This window comes from Belonocnema kinseyi, chromosome 1 (genome assembly GCF_010883055.1).
Source record: "Belonocnema kinseyi isolate 2016_QV_RU_SX_M_011 chromosome 1, B_treatae_v1, whole genome shotgun sequence".
In the NCBI taxonomy this organism is placed as follows: Eukaryota; Metazoa; Arthropoda; class Insecta; order Hymenoptera; family Cynipidae; genus Belonocnema; species Belonocnema kinseyi.
Window position 1 is genome coordinate 23357325 of NC_046657.1, and position 14521 is coordinate 23371845.

General features: G+C 20.3%; 1 protein-coding gene across 3 annotated transcripts in view; it reads left to right on the forward strand.

The window, feature by feature from the left end:
* The window catches only part of LOC117167177 (serine/arginine repetitive matrix protein 2-like), a 30025-nt gene that overhangs the window by 10976 nt on the left and 4528 nt on the right, over nucleotides 1–14521 (forward strand). For all 3 annotated transcript variants that reach the window (XM_033351906.1, XM_033351920.1, XM_033351912.1), the window contains one exon: nucleotides 9897–10051. In XM_033351906.1, the coding sequence (XP_033207797.1) occupies nucleotides 9897–10051 (155 nt within the window). The remainder of the gene's footprint in view (nucleotides 1–9896; nucleotides 10052–14521) is intronic.

A 14521-nucleotide genomic window follows, 5' to 3' on the forward strand; every position in this document is an offset into this window, starting at 1 on the left:
TGATGTACGACCACGCTTAAGTTCATTTACCCAGTTATAAACCGTTGCTAAGGCAGGGGCAGATGTGCCATGAACTGAGTCCAATTCATTTTTTATCTCATACGGAATTAAACCCTTTAAATGAAAATGTTTGATTACCGCTCTGAACTCGTTTTTTCCATTTTTCTTAACGAACAATTTTTTTTTTTCAATTGGTTATAAAAACACGTAAACTCAGAAGATGTGGACTGTGACTGCACCATATATCTAGTCGGGAGTGGTGCTGACTGAAAACAGATGATTTGGAGCGATTCGCGCGCCATCTGTTGGTCATTCTAAGGACTTATTGAACTACCCTCGTAGTTGGGCAACGTAAACTTTGTCTGCGGCAGACGGACGATAGATATTCGTGAATCATTTTACTCTTACACGATGCTTAGAACTACGAAAATTTTTTACTGAATTTTTCCGGAGCGTTTTGAGCAAAATTTTGAATTTTGCAAAAATTGTTCATATGCAAAATCCAAAATTTTGCTCCAAACGCTTCGAAAAAATTCAGGCGTATTCCTTGTCTGATACAAGAACTTTTTATTTTTGATGATTTTTCCGAAAAGCACATCGTTTATTGTAAAAAAATTCATGAATGTTTTCACAAAAATTTTGTCATTAAGACGCCATTTTGAAAATACTAAAACGAAAAATCGATCTTTGAACCATGGATTCTCAAAGTTTAGACATTTATTCCACCCGTTAGTGAGATTCCAGGTTAATTACTGACTCGAAAAGCTTTGGAAAATGGTTCACAAAAAAAAATAGGCACGAAAAACCACGTTTTTTTTTTTGTTTAAACTGCATTTTGGGATAATAAGAAAATTTTCTGAGGAATTTCATTGGCACCGTCGGAAAGAGGAGATCTTAGGCAATAAAAATATATGTGTCTCAATTTTTTCTAGTGTCGAATAGTCTTAGTTATTGGCCGTTGAAAAGCAGTGTACCGGTAGTGGCGTTTTGGCCGTTTAAGGGTTAATTTTGAAGCAAGGAAGATAAATTTTCAACTAAAAAATATGACTTTTCTAACAAATGAGGATTCTTACACAAAAAGGATTGATCTTCTGTAAAAAATACAAATGTTTAATAAATTAGTTGAGATTTTGATAAAAAAAATATTACTTTTAAAGTTAAATTTCCAACTAAATGGTCGAATTTTTAACTAAGAGATGAATTTTCACCCAAAAGGTGATATTTTTTTTAGCAAATATTTGAATTTTCCATCCAAAGAGACGATGTTTAAAGTAAAAGAGAATTTTCAATCCAAAAAGTATCAATATTCGACAAAAAATATGACTTTTTAACAAAATAGTTAAATTCAGATTAATTCTGAAAAAGAAATATAATACTTTTGTTTTTGATAAAAAGAACTAACCATCAATCGAAATAGGTTTTTTGAACCAAGAGGTTAATTTTAAACAAAAAAAAAACTGACTTTTTAAGAACCTAGTTCAATTTTCAGTCAAATAAATAGACTTTCGAACAATTTGTAGAATTTAGAACTAAACACCAGAAATATAATAGTAGACTTTTCAATAAAAATGATTGAATTTCAAAAATAAAAGGTGAATTTTCAACAACTAAAAAAAAAATATTTCTACCAAAAGATAAATTTTCAACAAAAAAATATGAATTTTCTACAAAAGTATAAATTTTTGACCAGAAACGATGACTTAAAAAAAAATCGTTAGATTTTCACAAAAAGTATTTTTTTAAGTAAAAGAGATTATTTATTGGACAAAAATACAATAATAGATTTTTCAAAAAAAAAAAAAGTATTAATTTTCAATCCAAAAAGATTAATGTTGAACCAAAAAAAAATTAATTTTCTGCCAAACAATATAATTGTTCGTCCAGAAACGATTACTTTTTAATAAAAGACTTTAATATTCAATAAAATAGTTAAATCTTTAACTAAATAGTAGAATTTGTAACCAAAAAGTAGAATTTTGAACCAAAAAAATTATTCATTAAAAATTCTACTCCTTGGTTGAAAGTTGAACAAATTTTTTTTTTAATTTCATTTTTTTCCGTTGAAAATTCATAATTTTAGTTGAAAATTCATTTTTTTTGTTTATAAAATTAAATTAAAAATTCTTTTTGTTATAAATAAGTTTTTTAAAACTACAAATTCAAATATTTTGTTAAAAGTCAACTGATTAATTGTAAATTAACTTTTTTATTGTTATTTCGTGTTCTTTTTAAAATTGAATTGTTTGGTGGAAGATTAGGCCTTTGGCTCCATTTTTGGGTAAAAATTCAATATTTTGCTTAAAAAATTATGTTTTTTTTTTAAATTCATCTTTTTTTTATAGAAAATCAACTTTTTTTGGTCAAAATCTAGTCCTATTAAAAATATATGTATTGTTTAGCAAAAACTAACTGTTTTTTATTTTTTATTAAAGTTTTGGTAGTGGAAATACCAACTATAAATTTTTTTGATTAACATTAATCTTTTTTGTTGAAAATTCAGCAATTTGCTTAACATTATTTTTCATTCTTGACTGAAAATTTTTTCTTGGTAGAAAATTCACTTTTTGGTAAAAATTTTATCTCTTTTTGGTTAAAAATGCAACTTCTTAGTTGAAGATTTATCTATTTTGGTTTTGGATCAAACTATTTTGTTGAAAATTAAAAAATTTGGTATAAAATTAAATTTTTGTTGTAAAAAATTCGTTTTTATCGTTGGCGTTTTAATCGAAAATTAACTTTTCTTAGTAGAAATTCATCTGCTTAATTTTTTTGTTAAAAGTTGAATTTTTATGGTTTTAAATGGTTAAAAAATCTTCAAAATTTTATATGAAAATCTTGAAAGATCTGCATGCTTTTTACATTATTTTTTTTCAATTTTTAAAAATTATTTTTGAAATTATTTGAAAACATCCTTTAAAATGAATCTTTTTTCTCATTTTTTTTTAATCCCGCCAAATTAACCAAATTTTTCTTAAAATCTTCCACATTCATTTTTGATTAATTTTGTAAATCTTTGTAAATAATTACCTGCAATATTACTAAAAATTTCATAAATTTATAAAAATATTTAAAATTGAATTTAGGGTAATTTTCCATATTAACCAGTTAAATTGACATAAATGGCCGAAAATTTTTATAAACTTCTGGCAATTTTTAGACTTTTTTTACATTGAATTTTTGACAATTTGTGGTAATTTGCATTATTTGCCTGTAAAATTACCATAAATTAACAAAAATTTCAGAAATTTTCGGCAATTTATAAAAAAAAAAAATTTAATTGAATTTATGATAATTTGCCGTATTTACCTGCCAAAAGTACCATTAATAACCAGAAATTAAGATCTTTTTAAATTAAATTTTGAACAATTTATGCCAAGTTACCTGTAATATTAATAAAAAAAATTCCGAAAGTTTATAAAAGGATTTAAAATTGAATTTCGGATAGTTTATGGTAATTTATCATATTAAACTCTAAAATTAACTCAATCGGCCGAAAATTTACATAAATTTCTGGAAATTTATGAAATTATTTACAATTTAATTTTGGCTCATTTATGGTAATGTACCGGATTTACCTGTAAAATTTTTTTTATAAATGTCCGGAAATTTAGACATTTTGAAATTGAATTTTGGAAGTACCAAAAATTTAATAAATTTCCAGAAATTTATGAAAATGTTCAAAATCAAATTTATGGTAATTTAAATATATTTACCTCTAAAATTAACGCAAATGCCCGTGATATCTGTAAATTTATAAAAAAAATTTGAATTTAATTTTGGGTAATTTTTGAGAAATTATTATAAATTACCTGCAATATTACTGAAAATTTTTAGTTTCGAAATATTATTAAATCACTTCCTGCGCGTTAAAAAATTTTTATTTTTTGAAAATTCGTCTGTTTATTTTATCTTAACGGTCTTTTTTTTATATCAATTCAATATTTTTTTATTGATATATAAACTATGCCCCTTCTTTGTTTGAAATTAATCCTTTCAGCTTGAAAATTCAATTATTGTCTTCAAAATTTTATTATTTTCTTGAAAATCAAACTATTTTGTTAAAAACTCATTTTTTATAGTAGAATAGACATCTTTTTGCTTAAAATAAATAAATAAATTTGAATATTATACATTTTTGTCTGAAATGCTCTTACTTTGTTGAAAATTAATTTTTTAAACTAAAAATTTAACTTCTATTTTTGGTTGGGAAATTTGGTTGAAAATTGATATTTCTTATTTCAAAATTAAACTATTTGTTGAAAAATTTACGTGCTTTGTGGAAAATTCGTCTTTATTTTTAGAAAATTAATCTTTATGATTTGTCGAAAATTATCATTTTCTTTGCTAGTTAATCTTCTTGTTTAGCAATTCTTCTTTTAAATTAAAAATTCAAATATTCCAGTCAAATATTTATTAGTTCAATTGAACATTTATCTTTGAGTTTGGAAATAAAATTACTTGCTTGGAACTTAAATTCTTTTGTTATAAATAATTTTATTGATTAAGCATTCATCATTTTAATTAAAAATTAATTTCTTTAAACAGATTTTTTTCTCGAAAATTTAACAATTTTCTTGAAAATTTGTTCCTTTTTTGGTTGAAAATCATTATTTTTCCAAACTAAAAATATTACAATTTTAGTTAAAAATTCACCACTTTGTATATGTAACTATTTGTTTGAAAGTTATTTTTCTTTCTATTGAAAGTTATTTATTATTATTATCATTTTTTTAAAGTAATTTTTTCAACTGCAAATGTAACTTATTCAAATTTATTATTTCATAGTTTTAGTTAAAAATTAAACTGTTCGGTTGAACATTAATGTTTTCAACTTAGAATTTAATTATTTAAATTTTGGTTGACAATTTATCTTTTTTAGCAAAGATCAATTTTTTGTTTATTGAAAATTTCAGTATTTCAGCTAAGATTTTTAAGAATTATTTTGAGTGAAAATCTATATTTTTGTTAAAAAAATTATTATATATATTTTTTAAATTAAAACTTAAATATTCTATTCCTTTTTAAAAATGGATATTTTTTTAGTGGAAAATGCCAGTACTTATTTTAAAATTAATTTACTTTTCACGGTTAAAGAATGTAATTTGTTTAGTTGAAAATTCATTTTTTTTTTTTATAGAAAATTATTCTTTTTGTTTCTACATTTTTTTTTTATTAAAAATTTATTTCTACGGTTGATTATTGAACTGTTATGTTAAACATTGAACTTTTTTAAAATTAGTTTTTCTTTTGCTTTAAAATTGATCTTTTCAGGTGAAAAATCATATAATTTTGTAGAAAAAGGATGCATTTAATCTAATTTGGTTAACAATTTATTTTTATGTTTGAAAATTGATCTGTTATGTTGAAAATCTCGTATGTTCGTTTGCCTAAAAAATTTACGTAAATAACCGAAATTTCTAGACATTTTAAAAATGAAATAATTTAAATTTTCAATTAAATTAATAAAAATAAAAATTAATTAATAAAACAATATAAATATAAAATAATATTATGAATAAAATATTACTTAAATTAAATGAAATTTTTAAGTAAGTTTAGATCTTTTTAAAATGATTTCTTTTTTGAAAACTTAAGTATATGGTAAAATTGAGAGTTTAACAATGCATTTTTAGTTTAAAATCCATTTTTTGGGAGACATTAATTATTGTTTTTGTGGAAAATTCAACCCTTTCAGTTGAAAATTGATTTATTTTGTTAAATATTGAAATATTTAATTGAAACTCATTTTTTGCTTATTTTGTTGTTAAATTAAAAATAAGGCTTTCTATTTTTGGTAAAAAAAAATATATATTTTTTAGTGTCTTTTTTCGCAGAATATTATTCTTGATGTTTGAAAATGGTTCAAAATTTACCGATATTGTTGAAACAATTTTTTTTAATTAATTTTTTTTTACTGAATATTTAACTACTCTATTGTTTTCAATTTGAAATTTTTTAGTTGAACTATAGTATTTTTTGATTTAAAAATAGTGGAAAATTCGCTCATTTTGTTGAAAATTATTTTTGTTCTCTTTTTTAATTAATTTTTTAACTGTACAATTTTTTGTTGAAAATTTAACTATTTTCTTTACATCTTTGATTGTAAATTTAATCATTTTGTTGAATTTTCGATTTATATGTTTTCAAAATTCAAGAATTTTTCAGTTTAAAATTTAAAATTGTAGAACTTTGAATTAAAAAAAAAATATTTTTAATGTTATTAAACGTTTTCAAATTTTGATGATTTTGGAAATCAAATGGGAGTTAAAAATTTTTAATCTTTCAAATTGAATAATTTACGAAAATAAATCATCAACATAACAGAAAATTTTAATTGTAAATTGAAGATTTACAATTAAAAACTATTTAATTTTAAAGATGTATGGATACAAATTCTTAAATATAAATAACTTTTGAAATCAAAAGTCAAGTTTTAAAATTTAAGTCTTCCAAATTGAAATTATACAAGTTCTTAAGTTTTACAATTAAAATTTCTGTTTTTTTGATAATTTATGAATTTAAAATTGAACCTTTTTTAATTGTAACTCTTCCAAATTGTGGAATTTTCAATTGTACATCTTCATAATTGAATTATTAAAAATAAACATGTTCTAAATTAAATAACTTTACAATAGAAATCTTTAAAATTCAATAAATTTGTAAGTCTACGTTTTCAAAGTCCAAAGTTTTAAATTGAAACTCTTAAAAATTGCAGAACTTTAAATTTAAGATCATGAAAATTTAGCATTTTTTAATTACACGTCTTTAAAATTTTTTAAAGTTATAATTTTGAAATTTTACTATTGATAATTTTGCGAGTTTTACCATTAAAAATGCTCCAATTTATGATTAAAAATATTACTTTTAAGCTTTAAAATTGTCAGTGTGTAAAATTGTTCATTTTTACATCTTTAAAATTAAAAAAAAAATTAAAATTTTGAAAATGCTTGCAAATTTGTGATTAAAATTTTTTTTAAAAACTGAAAGTGTAACTTTTCCATTTTTTGTTGAAAATTGATCTTTTTTTCATTCAAAATCCAACTATTTTGATGAAAATTTGCCTTTTTTTTTTAGTTTAAAATTTAACTATTTCGTTGAAAATTTGTGTATTTTGTTGAAAAATCTTTTTTTTTTTTGTCAGAAAATTAATCATCCTATTTGAAAATTTATCTTTTTCGTTGAAAATTCAAGTATTCCAATTAGTAATTGATCTTTTTGGTTGAAAATAAAACTACTTGGAAGTTAAACTCTTTTGTAAAGATTCTTATTTTCGATTAAAATTTACCCATTACAGTTAAAGATTTATAATTATTATTTAAAAGTCATCACTTTGGTTGAAAATTGATATTTTTTAGTTGAAAATTCATTTTTTGGTTGGAAATTCATCATTTTGATTTAGTATTAATCTATTTCAGTTGAAAATTCATAATTTTAGATGAAAACTCATCACTTTGGATACAAAATTTGATTCTGGAACATTAATTTTTGTAGTGAAAATTAAATTGTTACATTTTTTATTGAGAACTGATTAATATCAGTTCCAAATGCAACTATTTGATTGAAAATTTATATTTTTTAGTTGAAAATTAATTTTTTGATTGAAAATTAAACTACGCCAGTTAAATATTCATAATTTTAATTAAAAATTTATCTTTTTGGTTGAAAATTAATCTTTTTGATTTAAAATTCATCTTTTTGCTTAAAAATTCAACTATTCCAGTTAAATATTCATCATTTTAGTTAAAAACTTATCTTTTTCCGGGAGAATAAATCTACTTTGTTGAAAATTCATAATTTTGGTTTAAGATTCATCACTTTGGATACAAAATTAGTTGTGGAAAATTAATTTTTGTAATGCAAATTAAATTTTTACTTTTTTTTTTTATTCAAAACTGATATATTTTTTTAGTTCAAAATTCATTTTGTGTTTGAAAATTCAATTATTCTAGTTAAATATTCATCATTTTAGTTGAAAATTGATCACTTTGGATACAAAATTTGTTGTGGAAAATTAATTTTCGTAAAGAAAATTAAATTATTACATTTTTGATGGAAAACTGATAAACTTTAGTTCAAAATTCCACTATTTGGTTTGAAAATTGATATTTTTTAGTTGAAAATTCAACTATTTGGTACTTTAGAGACAAAAGTCACCAAACTGTATAAATATTTCGAGTTCATTATTATAAAAAAGTGTAAAATATTTAATATACCTTGAAAAAACTGAAGATATCTGGAAAAGTCAGGAAATTTTTTTTTTCAATCAGGGAATTTTCCCGAGAGCGTTAATAATTTTTTTTAAATTACAATATGAAATTTAGTAATAATGATTCTTTAATTGCAAAAGTAGCTTTATATTACTGTATTGGACGATTTTTTTCTCAAAAATTCGTTTTTTTCTTTGAAATTAATTTCTTAACTGAAAATTTAACTATTCTATTTTTGGTTGAAAATTGAACGGGTTCAGTTGAAAGTTAAATTACATGGTTAAAAATTCGTTCTTTTTTTTAATTCCATTCTATTTAATTAAAAATTTTAATCTTTTTTTGTTTCAAAAATAAGGTATTTTATTAAAAAATTCTTGTTTTCTTTAGGTTAAAAATTTATTTTTTAACTAAAAATTTAAATATTTTAGTTAAATATTCCAACGTTTTTGTTAAAAATTCATCGGCTGAACATAAATTTTAGAAACCAAAAATTAAAAAATTCAATTTTTTGTTGAAAAATTATCTTTTTGAGTTGAAAATTTGTCTTTTTTGTGGAAATTAATCATTTTCTTTGAAAATTCGATTATTCCAGTTAAGTATTTATCATTTTAGTTGAAAACTAATCATTTTTTTCTAATTGCACTTTGTCAGTTGCAAATTCGTTTTTTATAGTTAAAACTAAATTTTTTAACTAAAAATTTAACCAATTATATTTTGGTTAAAAGATCTTTTTTTTTTAGATGAAAATCCGTCGTTTTTATAGAAATTTATCTTTTTGGTTGAAGATTCAATTATTCTTGTTAAAGATTTAGCTTTAGAAGATAAAGAAAATTTTAGTTGGACAGTCATCAGTTTGAAATCTAATTTTTTTTAAATAAAAAATTGGTCTAATTTTTTTTTTCGTTAAAAATTGATTTTTATTAATTCAAATTTCACTATTTGGTTGAAAATTTATCTTTTTCAGTAGAATATTAAACTATTCCGTTGAAAATCTCCTGTGTTTTGTTTGAAAATCGTCTTTTTGGTTGAAAATTAATTTTCTTTTCAAACAGAAAGATTAATTTTCTACCAAAAAAGGCAATTTTTCAACAAAATACATGCATTTTTAACCAAATAAGTTAATTTTGTACTAAAAAAAGATAAATTATCAACGAAATATTTGAATTTGAATTTTAAAAATATTATTTTCAACAGAAACTGAAAGTTTTTAATTTTTAATAAAAAAAATTTTTTAAATAGATTTCAACGAAACTGATCTTTTTTTCTATCTAGTTGAAAATGCAATGCTTTTACTTCAAAATTAATTTTTGTTTATTTTAAAATTCAAATATTCTATTTTAGGTTGAAAAGTTATCATTTTTAGTTCAACATTCAACTACTTGGTTGAGAATTTATTTATTTTGTTAAAAAATCGTTTCTCTTTGCATTAGAAATCTAATCTTTTTGCTTGGAAATTTAACTATCTGATGAACAATTCATCCATCTTGTCAAAAATCTGATATTTTTTCTTGAAAAATTAGAAATTTCAAGCTGTTTAAAACTCTAAATCGAATTTAATATACCTGGAAAAATGTATTTTTTTTTCTCCTGGAAAACCTGGAAAAATCCGGGAATTTTTTGTTTAAAACACGCTAGACACTCTGCTTGAAAATATTGATGTTTAATAGTAAAGTCATGAAAATGTTGCAGATGCACAAGCGCATAAAGGTGGAGAAGCACACGGGCCATGGAGATTCGCCGCCCGTAGTTCACCATCATGCTCGTGAATCTTCTCCCAGCGAAGACAGCGACAGTTCTTCCAACGCTTCACACGTCGGCCCGCCGAAAATGACTCTCTCCGAAAGGTATTTATTTATTTTATTTCATTTTACTGCATTTTATTTCTATTTCATTTCGATTTTTATTTTTTTTTTATTTCATTTTATTTTTATTACATTTTATTTCTATTTTATTTTTATTTCACTTTATTTTCATTGCATGTTATTTCTATTTCATTTATATTTAATTTTGTTCAATTTTATTCTTATTTTATTTCATTTTATTCCATTTTAATTCTATTTAATTTAATTTCTATTTCATTTGATTCAATTTTATTTTTATTTTATTCCATTTTGTTTCATTTTATTTAATTTTTATTTCATTCAATTTCTATTTCGTTTTTATTCAATTTTATTCAATTTTATTTTTATTATATTTCATTTTATTTCAGTTTATTTTTATTTAATTTTATTTTTATTTCATATTCATTTCATTTTACTTTATTTCATTTTATTTTATATTATTTTCACTACATTTTACTTTTATTTTTATTTCATTTGATTCCATTTGATTCAATTTTATTTTTACTTCATTCCAGTTTATTTCATTTTATTTTTATTTAATTTAATTTTGGTTTCATTTTATTTAATTTTTATTACATTTTATTTCTATTTCGTTTCTATTTAATTTTATTCAGTTTTACTTTTATTTGATTTTATTTTTGTTCCATTTTATTTTCATTTTATTTCATTTCATTTTTATTTCATATTATTTTCACTATATTTTATTTTTATTTCATTTGATTCCAATTCATTTTATTTCTATTTCATTTTTGTCATTTTATTTCTATTTTATTTTATTCGATTTTATTGTTATTTTATTTGATTTTATTCAATTTTACTTCTATTTGATTTTATATTTGTTTCATTTTATTTTTATTTTATTTCTATATCGTTTTATTCCATTTTATTCACTTTTATTTTTTATATATTTTATTTTATTTTTATTTCATTTTTTTCATTTTATTTTATTCGATTTTATTTTTATTTTATTTCATTTTACTCAATTTTACTTTTATTTTGTTTTACTTTTGTTTCATTTTATTTCAATTTATTTTTATTTCATTTTATTTCATTTGATTCCATTTCATTTTTTTCATTTTATTTCTATTTTATTTTATTCAATTTTCTTTTTTTTCCATTTTATTTCATTTTTTTAAATTTTATTTCTATTTCATTTTTCTCATTTTATTTCTATTTTATTTCATTTTATTCAATTTTACTTCTATTTGATTTTATATTTGTTTCATTTTATTTTTATTTTATTTCTATATCGTTTTATTCCATTTTATTCACTTTTATTTTTTATATATTTCATTTTATTTTATTTTTATTTCATTTTTTTCATTTTATTTTATTCGATTTTATTTTTATTTTATTTCATTTTATTCAATTTTACTTTTATTTTGTTTTACTTTTGTTTCATTTTATTTCTATTTCGTTTTATTCAATTTTATTTTTATTTTATTTCAATTTATTTCAGTTTATTTTTATTTAATTTTATTTAATTTTATTTTCACCACGTTTTTTTTTTATTTCATTTTATTTCATTTGATTCCATTTCATTTTTTTCATTTTATTTCTATTTTATTTTATTCAATTTTATTTTTTTTCCATTTTATTTCATTTTATTTAATTTAATTTTGGTTTCATTTAATTTTTATTACGTTTTATTTCGATTTCATTTCTATTTAATTTTATTCAATTTTACTTTTATTTGATTTTATTTCATTTCTATTTCGTTTTATTCGATTTTATTTTTATTTTATTTCATTTCATTTTTATTTCGTATTATTTTCACTATATTTTATTTTTATTTCATTTGATTCCCTTTCATTTTATTTCTATTTCATTTTATTCAATTTTATTTTTATTTCATTTTTGTCATTTTATTTCTATTTCATTTTATTCAATTTTACTTCTATTTGATTTTATTTTTGTTTCATTTTCATTTTATTTCTATATCGTTTTATTCCATTTCATTCACTTTTATTTTTTATATATTTCATTTTATTTTATTCGATTTTATTTTTATTTTATTTCATTTTATTTCATTTTACTTTTATTTTGTTTTATTTTTGTTTCATTTTATTTCTATTTCGTTTTATTCAATTTTATTTTTATTTTATTTCATTTTATTTTCACTACGTTTTTATTTTATTTTATTTTATTTCATTTGATTCCACTTCATTTTTTTTCATTTTATTTCTTATTTCATTTTATTTCTATTTCATTTCTATTTCATTTTATTTTTATTTTATTTCAGTTTATTTTTATTTTATTTGATTCCATTCCATTTTATTTCTATTTCATTTTATTTCTATTTTATTTTATTCAATTTTTTTTTTTTTTTTCATTTTATTTTTATTTAATTTAATTTTGGTTTCATTTAATTTTTATTACATTTTATTTCGATTTCATTTCTATTTAATTTTATTCAATTTTACTGTTACTTGATTTTATTTCATTTCTATTTCGTTTTATTCAATTTTATTTTTATTTTATTTCATTTTCTTGCAGTTTATTTTTATTTAATTTCATTTTCATTTCATTTTTATTTCATTTTATTTTCATTACATTTTATTTTTATTTAATTCTATTTTTATATCATTCAATTTTGGTTTAATTTAATTTAATTTTTAATACATTTTATTTCTATTTCATTTCTATTTAATTTTATTCAATTTTACTTTAATTTGATATAATTTTCATTTTATTTCTAATTCATTTCTTTTTCGTTTTATTCAGTTTTATTTTTATTTCATTTTATATCTTTATCGTTAAAATTTCCTCTATTTTTTTGTTAAAAATTGACATTTTTATTTGAAAATTCATATTTTCGTGTAGAATTTTTAAACTTTTTAAAGAAAATTCGTTCTTTGGGCTTAAAGATTTAAAAATTCGGATGAACTTTTTCTTCTTTTTGGACTGAAAAATCTTTATTTGTTGAAAAGCCACCTTTTTTTGGACATTAAACTATTTTATTCAAAATTTGTATTTTTGGTAAAAAATTAATATTTTTGGGTTGAAAATTTGTCTTTTTTTTTTGGCTCAAAGTGAAACTAATTAATTAAAAATTAATTTTTTACTCGCAGCTTCATCATTTTTTAAAGTCCTTTTTTTTGTCGATATTTCCACTTTTTTTATTGAATCTGCTAGTTTGTTTAAAAAACCTAATTATTCCATTGAAAATTCAACTAATAAAATCCTGGAAAAAACTACTAAAATTCTGCAAAATATTCCCTGACAATTCGTTTAATGTTTTTTTAAATGTTTTTCTTTAGTTTTTAGGAATTACATTAATGTTACAATCTTTTCTTAAATAGTTAAAATATCAACCAAAAATATTTTTTTTTACCAAAAAGTCGATTTTTCAAAAGAATAAATTCTCAACCCAACAGTTGAATTTTCAACAAACAAAAAAAAAGATCAATTTTCAAACAAATAGCTGAATTTTTTTCATTAAAAATAAAAGTTTTCAACCAAAAATGGAATATTTAAATTTCCAGTGAAAATTTTTTTTTCCCACAAACAATAGATTTATTGCAAAAAAATTAATTTAACTTGTAACCAAGTAAATTTATTTTCAACCAATAGTTAATGAATTTGAAACTAAAATATGAATCTTTATTTGGAATAGATTGATTTTAATTAAAAAGATATATTTTGTAGAAAAGAGTTCAATTTTGAACCAAGTAGTCTTTATTGTTAACCAAAAATATCATTTTTTTTTTACTACAAAGACGATTTCTCAACAAAGTATATGAACTTCAATAAAATATTTCATTAACAAATACAAAAATACAAAATTTTAACCAAATATTTGAATTTTAACACAAAAAAGATCTAGTTTCAACCAAAAATGGAATAGAAGATTCATTTTTACCAAGAGAAGACGAATTTTATAGCAAATTAAATACATGAATTTCAAATTAAAGAGGTAAATTCTTAAACTTTGACTAAAATGATGAATCTTCGAGAGGAATCATGAAATTTCCAAGGAAAAGATTCACTTTCAACCAAAAAAGTGAAGTTTTCAACCAAATCAGTGAGAAAATAATTTTTCCGCCAAATAAAAAAAAAGTTTTCAACAAAATAGCTCATTTTTCAACCAAGGAGATGAATTTTCATTAAAAATGATGACTTTTTGAGAACGAAAGATACATTTTTATTGACAGTAACCCTAATGAAGAAATTAAATCATTCAAAAAAGATAAACGCGGAACAAAAAATGTATTACTTAATATTCAAACCAAAAAATATTGAAAATTTTTTAATAAATCAATTTTAATCTTAATGCTACAATATGAAGGTAATTTTGCAAATAAAGAATCATTTTTAGTCAGTTTAATATTGTATTTTAAAAAATTAAGCATGCTTTCGAAAAAATTCTCCGACTTAAGGGCATGCGACACAGTGGAATTCCTACATTACCAACCTCTTTTTTTCTATTGAACAAAATTTTTTTTTGAACCATAGAACTTTTTTTGTAAATCA